At 35.0% G+C, this 22017-nt stretch overlaps 4 protein-coding genes across 4 annotated transcripts in view; 2 read left to right on the top strand and 2 right to left on the bottom strand.

The window, feature by feature from the left end:
- Positions 1-20: 20 nt before the first annotated feature.
- LOC135127274 (uncharacterized protein) lies at positions 21-1735 on the top strand. The gene is made up of 5 exons (XM_064053720.1): positions 21-260; positions 307-627; positions 781-1129; positions 1184-1494; positions 1543-1735. Exons 1-5 carry the CDS (start codon positions 96-98, stop codon positions 1630-1632), a joined length of 1236 nt encoding a protein of 411 aa, XP_063909790.1. The 5' UTR covers positions 21-95; the 3' UTR covers positions 1633-1735.
- LOC135127273 (catenin alpha-like) lies at positions 1726-14503 on the bottom strand. The gene is made up of 7 exons (XM_064053719.1): positions 14176-14503; positions 12393-13963; positions 12283-12343; positions 12159-12238; positions 11930-12111; positions 1988-2348; positions 1726-1935 (listed from the first exon to the last, which is right to left on the bottom strand). The coding sequence occupies exons 1-7, from the start codon at positions 14477-14479 to the stop codon at positions 1783-1785; spliced, it is 2712 nt and encodes a 903-aa protein (XP_063909789.1). The 5' UTR covers positions 14480-14503; the 3' UTR covers positions 1726-1782.
- Positions 14504-14721: 218 nt separating this feature from the next.
- On the bottom strand, positions 14722-21365 carry LOC135127278 (14 kDa phosphohistidine phosphatase-like). Its single transcript, XM_064053724.1, has 2 exons — positions 21167-21365; positions 14722-15227 (listed from the first exon to the last, which is right to left on the bottom strand). Exons 1-2 carry the CDS (start codon positions 21328-21330, stop codon positions 14819-14821), a joined length of 573 nt encoding a protein of 190 aa, XP_063909794.1. The 5' UTR covers positions 21331-21365; the 3' UTR covers positions 14722-14818.
- Positions 21366-21449: 84 nt separating this feature from the next.
- LOC135127276 (tyrosine-protein phosphatase non-receptor type 9) overlaps positions 21450-22017 on the top strand; it is a 78532-nt gene continuing 77964 nt past the window's right edge. Inside the window, exon 1 of the mRNA XM_064053722.1 lies at positions 21450-21579. Within this exon, the coding sequence (XP_063909792.1) occupies positions 21544-21579 (36 nt within the window). The 5' untranslated portion in view covers positions 21450-21543. The remainder of the gene's footprint in view (positions 21580-22017) is intronic.

Consider the following 22017-nt stretch of genomic DNA (forward strand, 5'->3'; position numbering starts at 1 on the left):
GGCGCGGTAGCGTGATTGGTTTGACATTTGACATTTCAGTTTGAGGTTATGTATTTACATGCAAATAGTGACAATTTTTATCCGTTTTATACACCATGAGTGCGCTGGAGGTTGAAGAAAACGTGAATTTGCACGAGTTAGTGTCAGAAAAAATTAAATTCGGCGAGGAATTAATCGCCACGATACACAAATATAAAAATTTAGAAGGGATTCAGAAGTTGCAACGAAAGATAACACAAGAGTTGAATTTCTTGCGACAGGTATTTAGTATAGGTGTGATTATTTTGTCTGATTAGTTTTATATAGATCGTAAAGTCGGGGAAGATTAAAAAAGAACACATTCAGTGCTCAAATTTGACACATTTCTCAGCGGTGGTCAATACCTTGGGAAACATTGAAAAATGTGTCTGTGTTAATAAGGTGGTGGTTCTGGATGATAGGAAAATTGTTATTGATATCATATGTGATGGGGGGTTGACTTGGATGAAAGTAATTGCTAGGAACCCTAAGTCATTGAGTCAGATTTGCATGGGTGATGCTAGCTATGGTGTGAGAAGTGTTATAGACCATGCTGAAGACTATCTAGAGTGTGCTAAACTAAACCCGCATTTATTTCAGATCCCAAAGGTAAGAAACAACTTCAAATTTACAAAATTTTTGTTTAATTGCATGCGAGCGCAGCGAGTCGCTTCAAATTAAAACATTGTAGCTGCTTTTGTGCATTTAACTCTATTGTATTTTCGTAAATTAATAATTTTTATTGCACTCCGTTTTGTCCAGGTAGTATTTGTTTTTGTTAATGGCTTAGGATCTAATCTGGCTGCCAAAATAGAGTCACTTGGAATTAAAGTGGAAGGCGCTAGATTGATAAACGTTGACATTAGCGAAACGGAAGACTCAAACGTGGATAAATTTCGAAAAACTGAAAGAAACGACGTAAATTTATCATCGCCGAATATTTCGCACATTACTAGATTAAATTTAGACGTGTCAGCAATGCTAGCGTACGTCAGTTCAGTATGTAATGGTAGCGCAGGTCTATATGAGTTTCCAAATGGGGTTCTAGCCCAACAAGCCGAGTGGGAGCGACTGCGACCACAGAAACCCATACTAGACGATTTTTTTAAAGGTAAATCTAACCAAAGATACGAGAATCATAATTGTTTTAATGTTTTGTCAACAGGGAAAAAACTGTACTGTTGCGAAACCGCTAGAGACAGTTTTATCAGCATAGTCAACACGGTTGGAGGACCTAGTGAAAAAAAGCGCTCTGAAGAATTTTTAAACCAAGTCAAAGTTCTTCCAGACGACGCTAGCGTCGAAGATACCGAAGAAAAAAATATCGTTAGAAACGTCCAACTAACCCCTGATAAAACCCTCTCAGTCGGTGGCAAAATCAAAGAACGGTCTCTCACGATCTTCACTTTCGGGGACCGCATTGGCGCCGTCACCGTGACGTCCAACGACGGGTTCGTGCGGGCGGCCAAGCAACAGGTCTCTATCAAGATGGTGCTAAGCGGTTTGTTCTAGTTTGGTTTTCAGGGAATCGATTTCGTGGTGTTCGTGCACGAATCGCGGGCCTTGACTGAGCAAAAGGAGCAAACCAGAGGAGTCCGAAGCGAGGAAAAATAGCAGCAGATTTTTTTTACACAGCATCACAGTTGCGTGCCTTTATTTATCAACTGCCAGAGTTTATAAGTTAGTTTGTTTGAATAAAACGCTCACTTAACTGAAACTGTTTTTATTAAATGTGTAAAAGGCTGCGAAAGTGGCGCAGTCGCATCAAATCCCTTCGAACTCGGCCAGGATTGTGATGGGCTTTAGGGGTTTTCGTTGCGACGCTTTGCGGATGACGGCGCGAACTTCTTTGGGTTTTTCTAGCCGGACGAGCGGTTTTTTCTCGGGGGCTTTCATCTTCCAGACGACAATCTGACTCTGAAAACATTTTCCAATAATTAAAATTCCAAATATTTATAGTAACACATACAGCAATTGGCATAGTCCGATTATACTTGGTCGACGCGACGTACGAAGACTTCACAGTTAGCACCACCGCGTTCATCAAATTCTTGGCATTCTCAATCAAAGAAGTCGCACTTTCCACGCCCGCCAGAATCAGCTCCTCGCTTGAATTATTCTCCACGTCGGTCTTCACTTTCGCGATTATATTAATCTGGTGACAGTACAGCGCTACGCGTTCCAAGTAAGCCAACAAATCTTGTTTGGTGGAGCTTTCAGGGCACTGAGTCGCGACTTGTCGCGCCAATTTGTCTAATTTGGTCCCCGTTTCCGAAATTCTTTTAGCTGCGTTGATTACATCGGTCGTGGTTTTCAACGGACCGCGTTGCCTAGAAAATCGGGTTATTGGGGCTCACTGCGCTCGTTGTACCATGATTTAAGTATATTATAGTTGGACAACCTAATACAAATTTTACTTCGCCTAAATAGTGAGCTTTAGGACAAAGAATCCAGGGGGCGCCATCAAACATTAGCAAAGGCAAACACCCTTCATTCTGCTCTTATACGAGGAGTTATCCATAAATCCATAATTAACATTCTTCCGTAAACAGTAATGTGTATAAACATATATGTACAAAATATGAAAATATACTTGACATAAAAAATATGAAGCAATGCGTTGTAACGTGACACGAAAGGATTGTATTTAAATCAATTTGACGCCTATTTTTATTTTACTATATCTGAAGACTGACAGAAACTTTCCAAGGGTTTTTAAACTGGTATAATTGTTTAGTTTTACAAGATTCAGTAAAATTTAGATTCGTGGTGTTAAAAAATATTAACACATTTACTAGTACCTGTTGGGATAAAACTTAGTCTTATCCTAACAGGTATTAGCCCCGCCCACCTTTTGGCAAATGAGATATCTTCTAAAAAAAGAAAGGGTGGGTGGGCGGGGCTAATATCTGTCCAAGATAAGACTAATTTTAGTAAATGACGTATCCTCTAAGAAGCTTAATTAAATTTTTATAAGAAAAGACACCAGAGGCTCCAAGATTGTTTTAAGTTTTTCAAAAAAAAAGGGTCCCAAAATTAACTCAAAAACAGGTCACGTCAGAATTTTCGAAAAATAGAACACCAAAGTCCTACAAAATTATTTGAATGGGTACCCAAGAGCCTCCTGGATTAAAAAAAAACTGTGGCACTCAATATTTTTTCAAATTCATAAAAAATAAAATACTAAACGTTCAAAAGATTTTATCAAGTTCATCCAGCAACAAAAAACCAGATTCATTTAAATTTATCCGGAAATAAAACACCAGGGGACTTAAAATTAGCGCGGACATTTTAAAGATATGATTTTGAAAACTTTGACAATTGTATAAACAACTGGAAATTCTGAAAGAATAGTAAAAAATTTCCGAAAAAATGTCTTCAGAAAACTTGTTGTATATTATTATATCAGAATCAATTTTGCTATAGATCTTCGAATAATAAGTTAAAAATGGGAAAATAATTTCCAAATCCTTTTCAAAAAACTGTTAAAACTCTTCAGTTCGACGGGAAAAGAGCACAACTTTATGGAAAATTCGTCCAGAACGTCTGAAGAAAATTCAGTTCTGAGTCATCAAATAACTGACAAACTTGAAAAATTAATTTGCCAACAGAATTTTTCAAAAACTCAAGCTTTTTGAGAATTCGCCACAGATTATTATTAGTCTGAAGTCACACTATAGCTCGTCAAAATAACAAATAAATGAAAAAATAATTTCGAAAATTTTTCGAAAAAAATAATCGAAATTATGAAAAAGTTTTTTGTATAATTTCGAAAGTGGGATTCAGGGAAGATCAAAAATTTCAAACGGAGAGAGGAGTATTGACTGAGATTTTGAAAATATCTAAAAATACAAAAAAAACTGGGGAGTATAAATTTTAATATTAAAATTTTAATTGCACGATTTTTCGACTTCGCCTTATTGGTTTTTCGATTTCTCAATTTTTGGATATTTCTTTCAGTTTTGATATTTTTCAATACTTCGATTCTTTTATTTTTCGACTTCTAGATGTTTCGATTTTTTATTTTTGGATTTTCAGTTTTTCGTTTTATATACTTTCGATTTTTCAATTTTTCGATTGTCTTATATTTCAATTTCTCAATTTTTCGACTTTTCCATATTTTAATTTTTAAATTTCTAGATTTTTCGGTTTCTCGAGTTTCCAATTCTATATTTTAATTTTTCAAATTTCCGAATTTTAAATTTTTTGAGATCCCAATTTATTGAAATTCGGATGTTTCGATGTTTTGATTGTTCAATCTCTCGCTTTATCAATTTTTCCATATTTAAGTTTTCGATTTTTCAACTTCTTTTTTGGTCTTTTGATTTTTCGATTTGTTGGTTTTTCGATTTTTGCTTTTCGGTTTCTCGATTTTTCGATGTTTCGATTTTTGATTTATGCGATTTTTCAATTGTCCAATTTTTTAAATTTTCGACTTCTCAATTCGTTGAATTTTCAGTTTTTCGATTAAAATTTTGGATTTTCGAATTTTTATTTTTTTGATTTTTTGATGTTTGGATTTCTCCATTTTTCAGTTTTAGGATATTTTAACTTTTCAATGTTTTAAATTTTAGATTTTTCGATTTTTCAGTTCTTCAATATTTTTTTATTTTTCAAATTTTGACGTTTCTGAATTTTTAGTTTTCGGATTTCTCAATTAATCTATTTTTTTATATTCCCATTTCTTCACTTCCCAAAGTTTCGATTTTTCAGTTCTTCAGTTCTTCAATTTTTCGATTATTCAGGTTTTTGATTTTTCAGTTTTTCGATTTTTTAAGTTTGCGATTTTTCGACTCTGCTTTTTTGACTTTTCTGTTTCTTAATTTTTTAATTTCCTAATTTTTCGTTCAATTTTGTGATTTTTCAGTTTTTCGATTTCTCAACTTTAACTTTTCAATTTTTGAATTTTTAGTTTTTTCGATTTTTTGAGTTTTCAGTTCTATATTTCAGTTTTTCAATTTTCCAATTTTTTAATTTCTCAATTTTTTGAATATTTCTTTCAGTTATGAGATTTTCAAAATTTCAATTTTTCGACTTTTCGATTTTTGAATTGATGGATTTTTTTTGATTTCTCGATTTTTTAATTTTTGGATTTTTAATTTATTGTAAAGTTTAAATTTTTCAATTCTGCGACTGTTTTATACTTCGATTTTTCAATTTTTAACTTTCCTTTTCGGCTTCCGACTCCTCAATTTCTCGATCCTTCGATTTTTCGATTTCTCGATGTCTCAGTTTTTGAATTTTTCGATGTTTCGATTTTTGAATTTCTCGGTTTATTGATTTTTTTCTTTTGAGCTTTCCAATTTCTGGATTTTCCAATTTTTCAATGTCCCGATTTTTCAATTTTTCAATTTTTTAAATTGAATTGGATTTCTCGATTCTTCAATTTTGCGATATTTTAATTGTTCAATGTTTTAAATTTTAGATTTTTCGATTTCTCGATTTTTTGACTTTTCAGTTCTTCAGTATTTAAATTTTTCAATTTTTCAAATTTTTACGTTAAATTTTCAGTTTTCTGATTTCTCCATTAATCTATTTTTGATTTTCCCACTTCACAAAGTTTCGATTTTTCAGTTCTTCAATTCTTCGATTTTTCGACTTCGCCTTATTGGTTTTTCGATTTCCCAATTTTTGGATATTTCTTTCAGTTTTGATATTTTTCAATACTTCGATTCTTTGATTTTTCGACTTCTAGATGTTTCGATTTTTTATTTTTGGATTTTCAGTTTTTCGTTTTCTATACTTTCGATTTTTCAATTTTTCGATTGTCTTATATTTCAATTTCCCAATTTTTCAACTTTTCCATATTTTAATTTTTAAATTTCTAGATTTTTCGGTTTCTCGAGTTTCCAGTTCTATATTTTAATTTTTCAAATTTCCGAATTTTTAAATTTTTTGAGATCCCAATTTATTGAGATTCGGATGTTTCGATATTTTGATTGTTCAATCTCTCGTTTTATCAATTTTTCCATATTTAAGTTTTCGATTTTTCAACTTCTTTTTTGGTCTTTTGATTTTTCGATTTGTTGGTTTTTCGATTTTTGCTTTTCGGTTTCTCGATTTTTCGATGTTTCGATTTTTGATTTATGCGATTTTTCGATTCTCTAATTTTTTAATTTCGACTTCTCAATTCGTTGAATTTTCAGTTTTTCGATTTTTAAATTTTAGATTTTCGAATTTTTATTTTTTTGATTTTTTGATGTTTGGATTTCTCCATTTTTCAGTTTTAGGATATTTTAACTTTTCAATGTTTTAAATTTTAGATTTTTCGATTTTTCAGTTCTTCAATATTTTTTTATTTTTCAAATTTTGACGTTTCTGAATTTTTAGTTTTCGGATTTCTCAATTAATCTATTTTTTTATATTCCCATTTCTTCACTTCCCAAAGTTTCGATTTTTCAGTTCTTCAGTTCTTCAATTTTTCGATTTTCAGGTTTTCGATTTCTCAATTTTCCAATTTTTTAATTTCTCAATTTTTTGAATATTTCTTTCAGTTATGAGATTTTCAAAATTTCAATTTTTCGACTTTTCGATTTTTGAATTTCTCGGTTTATTGATTTTTTTCTTTTGAGCTTTCCAATTTCTGGATTTCCCAATTTTTTTTGATTTCTCGATTTTTTAATTTTTGGATTTTCAATTTATTGTAAAGTTTAAATTTTTCAATTCTGCGACTGTTTTATACTTCGATTTTTCAATTTTTCAATTTTTACTTTCCTTTTCGGCTTCCGACTCCTCAATTTCTCGATCCTTCGATTTTTCGATTACTCGATGTCTCAGTTTTTGAATTTTTCCATGTTTCGATTTTTGAATTTCTCGGTTTATTGATTTTTTTCTTTTGAGCTTTCCAATTTCTGGATTTTCCAATTTTTCAATGTCCCGATTTTTCAATTTTTCAATTTTTTAAATTGAATTGGATTTCTCGATTCTTCCATTTTGCGATATTTTAATTGTTCAATGTTCTAAATTTTAGATTTTTCGATTTCTCGATTTTTTGACTTCTCAGTTCTTCGGTATTTAAATTTTTCAATTTTTCAAATTTTTACGTTAAATTTTCAGTTTTCTGATTTCTCAATTAATCTATTTTTGATTTTCCCACTTCACAAAGTTTCGATTTTTCAGTTCTTCAATTCTTCGATTTTTCGACTTCGCCTTATTGGTTTTTGGATTTCTCAATTTTTGGATATTTCTTTCAGTTTTGATATTTTTCAATACTTCGATTCTTTGATTTTTCGACTTCTAGATGTTTCGATTTTTTATTTTTGGATTTTCAGTTTTTCGTTTTCTATACTTTCGATTTTTAAATTTTTCGATTGTCTTATATTTCAATTTCTCAATTTTTCAACTTTTCCATATTTTAATTTTTAAATTTCTAGATTTTTCTTATACGAGGAGTTATCCATAAATCCATAATTAACATTCTTCCGTAAACAGTAATGTGTATAAACATATATGTACAAAATATGAAAATATGCTTGACAAAAAAAATATGAAGCAATGCGTTGTAACGTGACACGAAAGGATTGTATTTAAATCAATTTGACGCCTATTTTTATTTTACTATATCTGAAGACTGACAGAAACTTTCCAAGGGTTTTTAAACTAGTATAATTGTTTAGTTTTACAAGATTTAGTAAAATTTAGATTCGTGGTGTTAAAAAATATTAACACATTTACTAGTACCTGTTAGGATAAAACTTAGTCTTATCCTAACAGGTATTAGCCCCGCCCACCTTTTGGCAAATGAGATATCTTCTAAAAAAAGAAAGGGTGGGTGGGCGGGGCTAATATTTGGTAAGAAAAGACTGATTTTGGCTAATGAGATACCCTCTAAGAAGAGAGAGGGTGGGTGGGTGGGGCTAGTACCTGTTAGGATAAGACTAATTTTAGTAAATGACGCATCCTCTAAGAAGCTTAATTAAATTTTTATAAGAAAAGACACCAGAGGCTCCAAGATTGTTTTAAGTTTTTCAAAAAAAAAGGGTCCCAAAATTAACTCAAAAACAGGTCACGTCAAAATTTTCGAAAAATAGAACACCAAAGTCCTACAAAATTATTTGAATGGGTACCCAAGAGCCTCCTGGATTAAAAAAAAAACTGTGGCACTCAATATTTTTTCAAATTCATAAAAAATAAAATACTAAACGTTCAAAAGATTTTTTCAAGTTCATCCAGCAACAAAAAACCAGATTCATTTAAATTTATCCGGAAATAAAACACCAGGGGACTTAAAATTAGCGCGGACATTTTAAAGATATGATTTTGAAAACTTTGACAATTGTATAAACAACTGGAAATTCTGAAAGAATAGTAAAAAATTTCCGAAAAAATGTCTTCAGAAAACTTGTTGTATATTATTATATCAGAATCAATTTTGCTATAGATCTTCGAATAATAAGTTAAAAATGGGAAAATAATTTCCAAATCCTTTTCAAAAAACTGTTAAAACTCTTCAGTTCGACGGGAAAAGAGCACAACTTTATGGAAAATTCGTCCAGAACGTCTGAAGAAAATTCAGTTCTGAGTCATCAAATAACTGACAAACTTGAAGAATTAATTTGCCAACAGAATTTTTCAAAAACTCAAGCTTTTTGAGAATTCGCCACAGATTATTATTAGTCTGAAGTCACACTAGAGCTCGTCAAAATAACAAATAAATGAAAAAATAATTTCGAAAATTTTTCGAAAAAAATAATCGAAATTTATGAAAAAGTTTTTTGTATAATTTCGAAAGTAGGATTCAGGGAAGATCAAAAATTTCAAACGGAGAGAGGAGTATTGACTGACATTTTGAAAATATCTAAAAATACAAAAAAAAAACTGGGGAGTATAAATTTTAATATTAAAATTTTAATTGCACGATTTTTCGACCTCGCCTTATTGGTTTTTCGATTTCTCAATTTTTGGATATTTCTTTCAGTTTTCATATTTTTCAATACTTCGATTCTTTGATTTTTCGACTTCTAGATGTTACGATTTTTTATTTTTGGATTTTCAGTTTTTCGTTTTCTATACTTTCGATTTTTCAATTTTTCGATTCTTATATTTCAATTTCTCAATGTTTTAATTTTTAAATTTCTAGATTTTTCGGTTTCTCGAGTTTCCAATTCTATATTTTAATTTTTCAAATTTCCGAATTTTTAAATTTTTTGAGATCCCAATTTATTGAGATTCGGATGTTTCGATGTTTTGATTGCTCAATCTCTCGCTTTATCAATTTTTCCATATTTAAGTTTTCGATTTTTCAACTTCTTTTTTGGTCTTTTGATTTTTCGATTTGTTGGTTTTTCGATTTTTGCTTTTCGGTTTCTCGATTTTTCGATGTTTCGATTTTTGATTTATGCGATTTTTCAATTGTCCAATTTTTTAAATTTTCGACTTCTCAATTCGTTGAATTTTCAGTTTTTCGATTTTTAAATTTTAGATTTTCGAATTTTTATTTTTTTAATTTTTTGATGTTTGGATTTCTCCATTTTTCAGTTTTAGGATATTTTAACTTTTCAATGTTTTAAATTTTAGATTTTTCGATTTTTCAGTTCTTCAAAATTTTTTTATTTTTCAAATTTTGACGTTTCTGAATTTTTAGTTTTCGGATTTCTCAGTTAATCTATTTTTTATATTCCTATTTCTTCACTTCCCAAAGTTTCGATTTTTCAGTTCTTCAGTTCTTCAATTTTTCGATTATTCAGGTTTTTGATTTTTCAATTTTTCGATTTTTTAAGTTTGCGATTTTTCGACTCTGCTTTTTTGACTTTTCTGTTTCTTAATTTTTTAATTTCATAATTTTTCGTTCAATTTTGTGATTTTTCAGTTTTTCGTTTTCTCAACTTTAACTTTTCAATTTTTGAATTTTTAGTTTTTTCGATTTTTTGAGTTTTCAGTTCTTCTATATTTCAGTTTTTCAATTTTCCAATTTTTTAATTTCTCAATTTTTTGAATATTTCTTTCAGTTATGAGATTTTCAAAATTTCAATTTTTCGACTTTTCGATTTTTGAATTGATGGATTTTTTTTGATTTCTCGATTTTTTAATTTTTGGATTTTCAATTTATTGCAAACTTTAAATTTTTCAATTCTGCGACTGTTTTATACTTCGATTTTTCAATTTTTCAATTTTTAACTTTCCTTTTCGGCTTCCGACTCCTCAATTTCTCGATCCTTCGATTTTTCGATTTCTCGATGTCTCAGTTTTTGAATTTTTCGATGTTTCGATTTTTGAATTTCTCGGTTTATTGATTTTTTTCTTTTGAGCTTTCCAATTTCTGGATTTTCTAATTTTTCAATGTCCCGATTTTTCAATTTTTCAATTTTTTAAATTGAATTGGATTTCTCGATTCTTCAATTTTGCGATATTTTAATTGTTCACTGTTTTAAATTTTAAATTTTTCGATTTCTCGATTTTTTGACTTTTCAGTTCTTCAGTATTTAAATTTTTCAATTTTTCAAATTTTTACGTTAAATTTTCAGTTTTCTGATTTCTCAATTAATCTATTTTTGATTTTCCCACTTCACAAAGTTTCGATTTTTCAGTTCTTCAATTCTTCGATTTTTCGACTTCGCCTTATTGGTTTTTCGATTTCTCAATTTTTGGATATTTCTTTCAGTTTTGATATTTTTCAATACTTCGATTCTTTGATTTTTCGACTTTTTATTTTTGGATTTTCAGTTTTTCGTTTTCTATACTTTCGATTTTTCAATTTTTCGATTGTCTTATATTTCAATTTCTCAATTTTTCAACTTTTCCATATTTTAATTTTTAAATTTCTAGATTTTTCGGTTTCTCGAGTTTCCAATTCTATATTTTAATTTTTCAAATTTCCGAATTTTTAAATTTTTTGAGATCCCAATTTATTGAGATTCGGATGTTTCGATGTTTTGATTGTTCAATCTCTCGTTTTATCAATTTTTCCATATTTAAGTTTTCGATTTTTCGATTTGGGCCTAGTTCAGTTTCTCAATTTTTCGATTTTTCGACTTCTTTTTTGGTCTTTTGATTTTTCGATTTGTTGGTTTTTCGATTTTTGCTTTTCGGTTTCTCGATTTTTCGATGTTTCGATTTTTGATTTATGCGATTTTTCAATTGTCCAATTTTTTAAATTTTCGACTTCTCAATTCGTTGAATTTTCAGTTTTTCGATTTTTAAATTTTAGTAAAATCGAGAAATCGAAACATAAAAAAATCAAAAAAATTGAAATTGGAAAACCTAAAATTTAAAAATCGAGAAATTGAACAATCGGTTAATTAAAAAATCGAAACATCGAAAAATTGGAAAATCGAAAATTTAAAAATTCCGAAAATTGAAAAACTGAAATATAGAAGAACTGAAAACTCAAAAAATCCAAAAAACTAAAAATTTAAAAATTGAAAAGTTAAAGTTGAGAAATCGAAAAACTGAAAAATCACAAAAATGAACGAAAAATTAGGAAATTAAAAAATTAAGAAACAGAAAAGTCAAAAAAGCAGAGTCGAAAAATCGCAAACTTAAAAAATCGAAAAATTGAAAAATCAAAAACCTGAATAATCGAAAAATTGAAGAACTGAAGAACTGAAAAATCGAAACTTTGGGAAGTGAAGAAATGGGAATATAAAAAAATAGATTAATTGAGAAATTCGAAAACTAAAAATTCAGAAACGTCAAAATTTGAAAAATAAAAAAATATTGAAGAACTGAAAAATCGAAAAATCTAAAATTTAAAACATTGAAAAGTTAAAATATCCTAAAACTGAAAAATGGAGAAATCCAAACATCAAAAAATCAAAAAATTAAAAATTCGAAAATCTAAAATTTAAAAATCGAAAAACTGAAAATTCAACGAATTGAGAAGAAAATATATGTTCATTATTTTCTACATGGGAAAGTGATTGTCCGTATAGGTTGTCCAACTATAATATACTTAAACAATGGTTGTACTCACCGCACGAAGTCCGTCATCTGCATCATAATCATACACATGTATTTGGCAAGAACCACAATGTCGTTACCGGAGTCGTCCCATTTAGCTACCTCTCGATCAAACGTCAGCTTCTCAGTCTGGAAATTTTCGACTTGTTCCAAGATTTTGCTCTTTTCTTTCTCGGGGAGGGCGTTCATCGCTTGCTGAAAGACAATTTTAGAGGGTTTGAATGTTAAACAGTATCACGTACTCTGGCATAAGTCAGCCCGCCCATGTCATCCGTCTCCTCTTCCGTGGTGGTGGTGACAGTTTCAATAATGTGTGTAGTAGCTAAAACAAACTGTTAATTGAGGTTTCAATACACCAATACATACTTCTAGTCTCGGTGTAGGTGTCTTCCAGTTCCACTTCTTCCGGGTCTAAGTCCTCGTCCGCCTATAGAACAGTCGTATCATATTGCAAACTAATCAATTCAATGACTTACTCTATTCATAAGGACCGCTCGTCTCACGTCTCGAACTCCATTATACACCAACCTGGACGCATCTATAAACTCGTTCTCGTCGAACTCCTGGTCCGGATTCTTCTGGATAATTTCGACAATATCCTCTGTCTTGCGTTTAAAAGTCTCCACGTCCTCGTTGAGCATCTTAATCGCTTCAAGCACCCTCTTGGTGTACATACAGGGTTCGTAGTTGTCCATTTCGGAACTCACTACCCCCATGATCCGCTTCGTCCGACCCTGAATACCCTGTGCTACCGCACTAATCATCGCCGGGTTCCTCTCTTGCAAAGCGATCACGTACTGATTTACATCGTCGTACATCTCGTTGTCAAGAACCGAAAGATAGTCATCGATGGTTGTTATATCGTCTACCGCATCCAATAACAGTTGGACTTGACTCTCCCACTCTTTCTTGAAAGTGTCCATGTTTTCTCTAGCCACCACACTCTGTGGTTGCGCTGCTAAAATCCTAGCTGCGTTGATAACCCCTGGACACAGCTCTGCCAACTGCGTAGCTGCATACCGCACCATTTTCACCCCATCCTCGTTGTTGGACATCTCGCAGACCTGATTGGCCACCTCGATCAGTTTATTGCAGTGTTCGGTAAAAATAGCTGCACAGGTTTCCACTTCTTGGACGTCGCCTTCTTCAGCGGCGCGTAGTAGAGCTTGGAACGGCGAATTGGTGTCCAGGAAGCTATCAGCTACCTTGTACGCCAGCGCTTTTCGTAGCTGCCTCTCAAGGTCTTTGGTTTTCCGCGTGACGTCGTCAACGGCTCGGTTTAACTCGTCGCCTTCTGGTCGCTTCATTGACTGACTCAGCAGGTGTTGGAGAGCTTCACGAACCGCGTCACACCCAGACACGATTTTATTCTTGCGATCGTCTTTGATGGCCTCGGAGTCGGTGATGAGCATGGCGCCGTTGATGAGCTCTTCCAGTTGCTGCTCTAGGATTTGCTTACTACGGACCTCTCGGTAGTTTAAGGAGCCGGTGTTCTCGAGGTTGTCTAGGTTGTTGGCGAGTTTGCCGCGTTCTTCGTACTTGCCGGAGCCGTTCTTGGGGGTTTTGCCTTGGGCTGCGTCGTTGATGGTGTCCACGGCTTCGCAAATTTGTTTGAGGATTTGGTCCTTGTTGGCTTTAGCTGCGGGGAGGTCGGGGTGCGACACGTACGCTTTGGAAGCCGACATTAGCATGGTGGAGCTCTTCTTCAGCATGGCTCGAGCGGCTGCCATGTCGTCGCGGATCTGGGGGTCCTTGATTTCTTGCTGGCGTCTGGCAGACTGATTTAGCAAGTTGCGACTGCACTCGTGGTAGTGCTTGAGCTCTTCAATCAGCTGGTCGGTGTTTGGGGCCGTGCGAATTTTCTCGATTGAGGCCTCGACGCCTTGGACCGTCTTCAAAAAGAGTTGGATGTCGATCATGTCGGCGAGGATAAGCAGGCGCGCCACTGAGGCCAGAAGAAGCCGGGCTGCTTTGACCATTTCCGTGCGTTTAATAGAGGCGCAAGGGTCTTGGACGAACTCGTGAGAAGCAAAAGACATCGCGTTACCTTTAACAACGACATTAATACCGTCATTTCCGTGCAAAATAGTAGACAAAAATTAGTCATGACGTACTATTTAAATTTCAACCAATGAAACGGTTTTCGTCCGGCGGGAAATTCAAATTTCGCTCGTCCGACTCAATTTGAATCCCAGCGCCACTATTTACAGTGTTCTGTGTTAAAATTCAGCCGACGCTCGACCCTTGTAATTCACTTACCTGTGGTCCGTATTTCCTCGACAACGCCCAACATCTCCTCGCTTATTTCCGGGTTTTCGCCTGCGATTTGTTCGCCCTTTTCCATGAAATTCTTTATCGCCCTCTCCACTGCGGCCACCAGAACCGCGGCTTTCTTCGACTTGCCTTTCCCTTTCTTGCTTTTATCCGAGTTCACTAGGGTCGTTACCTGGATGATTAAGGGCTGCAGCTGCAGTTCCACCGACCTCGACTTCACCTCGAAGTTCTTGGGGTCCCATTTTAGCTGGATTTGGCCCGTCATGGCGTTGTTCTCAGGACAAATCATATACTGATTGGGGAATGAGTTCACCTCGTCTTATCGGAGCGTTATCACTTGGCAAACAATTTCATACTAATGATGAGTAATAGATAAAACCCGAACACGCCCTAAGCTATTCCAACAACTCAAAATATTGTTGTACCTGGAGCTTTATGTGCACGTTCGGGGCGGAATTGCACCGCGTGACTCATCGCAACACGTGTTGTTATGAAACGTAGAGGTTAGGGAAGATAAAACAAAAACACCAGGATTGAGAATTGCTTTATTTATTTATTTTTTTGTAATAACAAGACTGGTTTTTCGTTATCAGTTCAATGAATTTAGTTCGTAAAAATTACAATTTTACTAATACCCTTCATCCGACCACGTGATTTTGTAGTCGCCATATTTTTGCTTGAGAATTTCCACGGTGACCTGGTGATCCGCGGGCCCGAAGCCCGTCGAGTACCCGTAGACTTTTAATTCTTTGGATTTCGAATCGTGATTGATGCGTCCCCCTCCCAAGACTTTGGTGCGCCAGTCCCTAATCGTGTTGGACGACTTCAAGGCTTGCAGCTCCTCGGTGACTTTGTCGTTGATGTCGGCGTGGTACGGGCATGAGGCGTAGCCTCTGACGATGTTTTTATCCTGAATTTTTCCCTCGGTGTTGGGGGATGTTAGTTTGATCAAGATGTATTTAAAGACGCCGTCGGGGTCGATGTCGACGTCGGGGACTTGGGGGATGACGGATGCCATTTTGCACAGCTGACTGTTCCTGAAAGGGACAACGTATTGATTTATGAGTGTTACGTGGGGACAAAAATAAAATGTTGGTAATTTGAAATATGTCATTTTATCTGTTTATCATATCCGCCAAAAGATTAATGACATCACCACTTTTTCTATTTTTGACATATAGTGTCTCAAAAAAACAAAAGTAGAAATCGATCTATGTCAGATAAACAGTAATTTCTGTACACAATTAACAGACAAACAAAAATGACAAGCAGAGACAGAAAGAGGAAGTGAGATACAGAACGATGGCTAGAAAGAGAAGGAAACACTGATATGCCAAAGTGACATATGATAATAATATAAACATGAAACTAAGAAAAACGGATATGGTAATCTAGAGATAGTGATGGGGAAAAGAGAATAACAGCACAGACAGAAAAATAGGGAGAAGGGGGAGAAAGAAATGGAGAAAAGGAGAAGAGAGACGGTAAGAGTAAGAGGAGTTGAAAAAGCGACGGCGAAGAGAGAGTTAGGGGGACAAAAAAAGAGAGGAGCAGAAAAAGAAAAACTGAGAGTGAGGGAGAGAAAAGAAACACAGAAGAGAAGATAGAGAGAGAGAGAGAGAGCGAGAGGAACAAAAAAGGAAAAAGTGAGGAGAAAATGAGTGATAGCGGGAACTAAACATGAGACGAAGACAGGAGACAACAAGACAGAACTGAGAGAAAAAGAAAGAAGAGGAAGAGACTATGTGTGGGCGGAGAGAGAACAAGAGAGAGAAGGGAAGAAGAATGAGAGAAAGAGAGGGAGAAGACAAAAAACAGAAACATGGAGAAAAAGGGAAACAAAAGATGAAGAGAGGGAGATAAAAAGAGATAGGCAGAGGCCGAGAAAAAAAGATGAACAGAGGAGGAGAAAATATAATAGCGGGAGAGAGAATAAGACACAGAGGGAAAAGAACGGGAAGATGGAGAAAAAGATGTGATAAAAAAGCTATAAGAGAGAGAGTGATAAATGGGAGAATGAGAGAGTGATAAATAGGAAAATGAGACAGTGATAAATGGGAGAATGAGAGAGAGTGATAAACGGGAGAATGAGAGAGAGTGATAAATGGGAGAATGAGAATGATAAATTTGAGAATGAGCGACTCCTGTTTATCATTCTCTCTCATTCTCCCATTTATCACTCTCTCTCATTCTCTTGTTTATCATTATCTCTCTCATTCTTCAATTTATCGCTTTTTCTCTCATTCTCCCATTTACCACTCTCTCTCTCATTCTCATACAATCGCAGAGGACCAATTTAAAAAAATTCGAAAAATTAAGGGAGGTAGAGAAATTTGCTTTTTTCTCGGTTATTTGAAGCAGTACAACAAAAACGAGCACGGAATCGTAATCCTGGGGAAATTGCGCGTAAAATGACAGCCAACACGGTCGAAAAGGACCAATTTTGAAAAATTAGAAAAATAAAGGTGGGCAGACAAATTTGCATTTTTCTCGCTTATTTGGAGAGGTACATCTAAAACGAGCACGGAATCGTAATCCTGAGGAAATTCCGCGTGAAATGACACCCAACACGGTCGATAAGGACCAATTCTGAAAAATTCAAAAAATAAAGGGGGGCAGACAAATTTGCATTTTTCTCGCTTATTTGGAGAGGTACATCAAAAACAAGTACGAAATCGTAATCCTGAGGAAATTCCGCGTGAAATGACGCCCAACACGGTCGATAAGGACCAATTTTCAAAAATTCAAAAAATAAAGGGGGGCAGACAAATTTGCATTTTTCTCACTTATTTGGAGCGAGGTTCATCAAAAACAAGTACGTAATCGTAATCGTGAGGAAATGACGCGTGAAATGACACCCAACACGGTCGAAAAGGACCAATTTTGAAAAATTCAAAAAATAAAGGGGTGAAGACAAATTTGTATTTTTCTCGCTTATTTGGAGAGGTACATCAAAAACAAGTACGGAATCGTAATCCCGAGGAAATTCCGTGTGAAATGACATCCAACACGGTCGATAAGGACCAATTTTGAAAAATTCAAAAAATAAAGGGGGGCAGACAAATTTGCATTTTTCTCCCTTATTTGAAGAAGTACAACAAAAACAAGTACGGAATCGTAATCCTGAGGAAATTCCGCGTGAAATGACACCCAACACGGTCGAAAAGGACCAATTTTGAAAAATTCAAAAAATAAAGGGGGGCAGACAAATTTGCATTTTTCTCGCTTATTTGGAGTTAGATCAAAAACAAGTACGGAATCGTAATCCTGAGGAAATTCCGCGTGAAATGACACCCAACACGGTCGAAAAGGACCAATTTTGAAAAATTCGAAAAATAAAGGGGGGCAGACAAATTTGCATTTTTCTCGCTTATTTGGAGAGGTACATCAAAAACGAATACGGAATCGAAATCCTGAGGAAAATCCACGTAAAATAACACCCAACACGGTCGAAAAGGACCAATTTTGAAAAATTCGAAAAATAAAGGGGGCAGACAAATTTGCATTTTTCTCGATTATTTGAATAGGTACATCAAAAACGAATACGGAATCGTAATCCTGAGGAAATTCCGCGTGAAATGACACCCAACACGGTCGAAAAGGACCAATTTTGAAAAATTAGAAAAATAAAGGGGGGGGCGACAAATTTTCATTTTTCTCGCTTATTTGTAGAAGGATATCAAAAACGAGTACGGAATCGTAATCGTGAGGAAATTCCGCGTGAAATGACAACCCACACGCTCGATTCGGACCAATTTTGAAAAATTCAAAAAATAAAGGGGGGCAGACAAATTTGCATTTTTCTCGCTTATTTCTAGAGATACATAGAAAATGAGTACGAAATCGTAATCCTGAGGCAATTCCGCGTGAAATGACACCCAACACGGTCGAAAAGGACCAATTTTGAAAAATTAGAAAAATAAAGGGGGGGCCGACAAATTTTCTTTTTTCTCGCTTATTTGTAGAAGGATATCAAAAACGAGTACGGAATCGTAATCGTGAGGAAATTCCGCGTGAAATGACAACCCACACGGTCGATTCGGACCAATTTTGAAAAATTAAAAAAACAAAGGGGGCCAGACAAATTTGAATTTTTCTCGCTTATTTCTAGAGATACATCAAAAACGAGTACTGAATCGTAATCTTAAAGCAATTCCGCGTGAAACGACACCCCACACGGTAGATAAGGACCAATTTTGAAAAATTCAAAAAATAGGGGGGGGGCAGACAAATTTGCATTTTTCTCGCTTATTTCTAGAGATACATAGAAAACGAGTACGAAATCGTAATCCTGAGGCAATTCCGCGTGAAATGACACCCAACACGGTCGAAAAGGACCAATTTTGAAAAATTCAAAAAACAAAGGGGGGCAGACAAATTTGAATTTTTCTCCCTTATTTGAAGAAGTACAACAAAAACGAGCACGGAATCGTAATCCTGAGGAAATTCCGCGTGAAATGACACCCCACACGGTCGATAAGGACCAATTTTGGTCTCTCTCATTCTCCCATTTATCACTCTCTCTCATTCTCTCATTTATCACTCTCTCTCATTCTCCCGTTTATCACTCTCTCTCTCTCTCTCTCTCTCATTCTCCCCTTTATCACTCTCTCTCATTCTCCCATTTATCACTGTCTCTCATTTTCCCCTTTATCACTTTCTCTCATTCTCCTATTTATGACTCTCTCTCATTCTCTCATTTATCACTCTCTCTCATTCTTCCGTTTATCACACTCTCATTCTCCCATCTATCACTCTCTCTCATTCTCCCATTTATCACTGTCTCTCATTTTCCCCTTTATCACTTTCTCTCATTCTCACTCATTCTCCCGTTTATCACTCTCTCTCTCATTCTCCCCTTTATCACTTTCTCTCATTCTCCTGTTTATTACTCTCTCTCATTCTCCCATTTATCACTCTCTCTCATTCTCCTGTTTATCACTCTCTCTCATTCTCTCATTTATTACTCTCTCTCATTCTCCCGTTTATCACTCTCTCTCTCTCTCATTCTCCCCTTTATCACTCTCTCTCATTCTCCCATTTATCACTCTCTCTCATTCTCCCGTTTATTATTCTCTCACATTCTCCCGTTTATCACACTCTCATTCTCCCATCTATCACTCTCTCTCATTCTCCCATTTATCACTCTCTCTCATTCTCCCATTTATCACTCTCTCTCTCTCATTTCTTATTAAGGTGGAAAAAGAAAAATAGAGAGAGAGGTAAAAAAAGGAGTGAGGAGAAAATGAGTACCAACAGGAAACTAAATGAGAAAGAGACAGGGGGGGGGGTAGAAAAAGATAGAACTGGCGGAAAAAGAAAGAATGGAACTGCAAAGCTCTCTTTGGTGTTCCATTCTTTTTCCGTCAAAAAAAAACAAAAAGGACGAGGAAGAGAGAATGTGTGGTGGGGGGGAACAACAAGAGATAAAAGGGGAGAAGAAAAAGAGGGGGAAAAACAGAAAAGTGAAGAAAAAATTGGCGAGTGTGAGAGAAAGGGAGGTACAAAGAGGGCGATATAAGAGGTGGAGTGAGGAGGGGGGAGAAAAAATAGCAAAGGTCAGAGCAAAAGAAAGGGGAAGGAAAAGAGAAACGCGGAAAAGAGAGTTGGGGGAGAGGGAACAAGAGAGAGGGGAGAATTCGGAAACAGGGGGAAGATTGAGAAAAAGATGGCAAGGGGGAAAACAGAGGTCTTAAAGACAAGGGGAAAAAAGAGAAAACGGGAGAAAAAGAGGGACGATAACAGTAAATGAGACAAGAAAAACAGAAGGGAAGAAAAAGGAACAGACGAGATAAAGACAGCGAGGGGGAGAAAAGATAGAGAGAAAGAGAGAGAAGGGGGGGTTGAGAAAGAGAGAGAGAGAGAGAGGAGAAAAAAACGATAGAGAGGGGAGAAAATGAAACAGAGAGAAGATGGAGGAAAAGTGAGAATGGAAAGAAACGGATAGAAGTTGTAGAAGAATAGTGACAGGGGGAGAAAAAGAGAGGCGGGAGAGAGAAAAGGGGGAGGAAGAAGAGAAGAGGAAAAAAGGAGCGCACGTGAGAAAAGAAGAGAGAGAGGGACGAAAACGAGAAATACAGAAGGGGCAACGAATGGGAAAGGGAGGATGGGGGATAAAAGAGAGAGAAGGAAAAGAAAAATTGAATAAGAAAAAGTATCTCTCCTGTTTTTATTTGTTGGAAACTAGTGGACTGATGGGTCGAAAATTTTTATGTATGGAATATCGTGTAGATGACAAAACGTTGACGAAAATTCGTGTCGTCGTCTCCCATCAAAAATTTGATGACGTCAGTTCAAAATTTTGCCAAGTAAATCCTGTTTAGATTCTGCAAAGTAACATCTTTCTGCTGTATTTGTAATTTATTAATCCATTATTCCTAGTTTTAACTTTATGTATGAATGTTTCTGGAAAAAATACAATATAGAGAGAAGGAGAAAAAGAAGGGGGTGAAAGAGAGAAATAGGAACAAAACAATGAAGAATGAGATAAACAAAAAGAATAGGAGAAGAAAAACAGGTAAGGGGAGAACGAAGAGCGTGAAAATTGGAAAAAATAGAAAATAGGCAAACAAAGAGCATGGAGTAGGGTGGGAAGGCAGAAAATACCGAAATAAGAAAGTTAGAAAGCTGTAGAAAAAAAAGAGTAGTGGAACAAGGGGAAACAGAGATACAAAATTAGGGCGCCAAAAATTAAAATCAATGTAATTAACACACAAAAAAAATTAGTTGTACAGAAAAAATATGTTGCTTGCCAAAAGTGAACCTAGGAAAATAGGAAAATACCGCGAAAACATCAATGTAAACAAACCGTACGGAAATAACCTTTGGCTCAATTTCGCTAACTGCATTTGGGAAAATTTAGGTTACGTTACGTAACTTTATTGACGCTTTTATGAAAAAGAAAACAAACCCATTGTTTATTAAACAAACACGAAATCACTTCAATAAAGCTACAAATAATTGTAATATCACTCACCACCGGCTACAATTCAGTAACCTCGAAATCAGCAGATTTGACAGCATACCACGAATGACATTTGACAGCTTCACCGGTAATAAAATTGGGGATTTTGGCGAACTGATTGGTATGACAACTATTAGCAATAAAAAATCTTGAAATAGCAACAAATGTAACAACATCGACTAATACAAGTTACAGTTGCATCTGTAAACGTGGCGTTGTACTTTTTGTCCCCAACAAGTTGGAAATTCCTTCAAACGTTGATTAGCCTCGTCCCAGTTGAAAAGTAGGGATTTTCGCAGCGCGCCACACGTTTGCGTCACTGGTTGTCAACTCCGTCGTTTTTTCAGTCAGTTTGTGGATTGTTGTGTGAGGTGTTGTGTGCGTGTACAATGATGGCTGCTACGTTAACCCCAGAACAAGAAGAAGTAAGTTAAATTTAGACTTTTCTTGTTTTTTTCCTCGACTGTTTACACGGAAGAGGGTTTAAAAATAATATGCTTTCGATTTTTCGGCTGTTGCGTTGTTGAGAGCGCCCGTGATGACCGAAACACGGGTTTTAGGTAGGTGTTCTTGGTTAAATTACGGAATTGTGTATTTTATATTTCCTTCCCACGCAAATTGCACACATTAGTCATTGTTTCTATGCTTTATTGCCCAAGTTTTTACCAAATATATCGAGATTGTGTGGTTGCGATAAATTATCGACTACCTGTGGAGTAGATTGTTGTTATTGTGTTTTTTGTGTACTTGGGGTTGCGTGCTGAGGTCGGAAGTGAAATTTTTGGGGGTTTGGCACGCTCAGAGCGTGCGGTTTTTCATTAATTTTGATTTTACGTAAATTTCGACTATCGGGATTTTTTTAT

This window comes from Zophobas morio, unplaced genomic scaffold (genome assembly GCF_036711695.1).
Source record: "Zophobas morio isolate AGI-343-1 ecotype UQ-CSIRO unplaced genomic scaffold, CSIRO_AGI_Zmor_V1 ptg000011l, whole genome shotgun sequence".
In the NCBI taxonomy this organism is placed as follows: Eukaryota; Metazoa; Arthropoda; class Insecta; order Coleoptera; family Tenebrionidae; genus Zophobas; species Zophobas morio.

Coding starts and splice junctions, on each gene's coding strand:
- LOC135127273 (XM_064053719.1), bottom strand. CDS start 14,479: ATGATTTGTCCTGAGAACAACGCCATGACGGGCCAAATCCAGCTAAAA. Junction 12,239..12,282: donor CACCTACACCGAGACTAGAA/GTATGTATTGGT, acceptor AGTTTGTTTTAG/CTACTACACACATTATTGAA. Junction 2,349..11,929: donor CAGATGACGGACTTCGTGCG/GTGAGTACAACC, acceptor CCGATTTTCTAG/GCAACGCGGTCCGTTGAAAA.
- LOC135127274 (XM_064053720.1), top strand. CDS start 96: ATGAGTGCGCTGGAGGTTGAAGAAAACGTGAATTTGCACGAGTTAGTG. Junction 1,130..1,183: donor ACTAGACGATTTTTTTAAAG/GTAAATCTAACC, acceptor TTTTGTCAACAG/GGAAAAAACTGTACTGTTGC. Junction 1,495..1,542: donor TGCGGGCGGCCAAGCAACAG/GTCTCTATCAAG, acceptor TTTGGTTTTCAG/GGAATCGATTTCGTGGTGTT.
- LOC135127278 (XM_064053724.1), bottom strand. CDS start 21,330: ATGTTGTTACATTTGTTGCTATTTCAAGATTTTTTATTGCTAATAGTT. Junction 15,228..21,166: donor TTACTGAATTGTAGCCGGTG/GTGAGTGATATT, acceptor TGTCCCTTTCAG/GAACAGTCAGCTGTGCAAAA.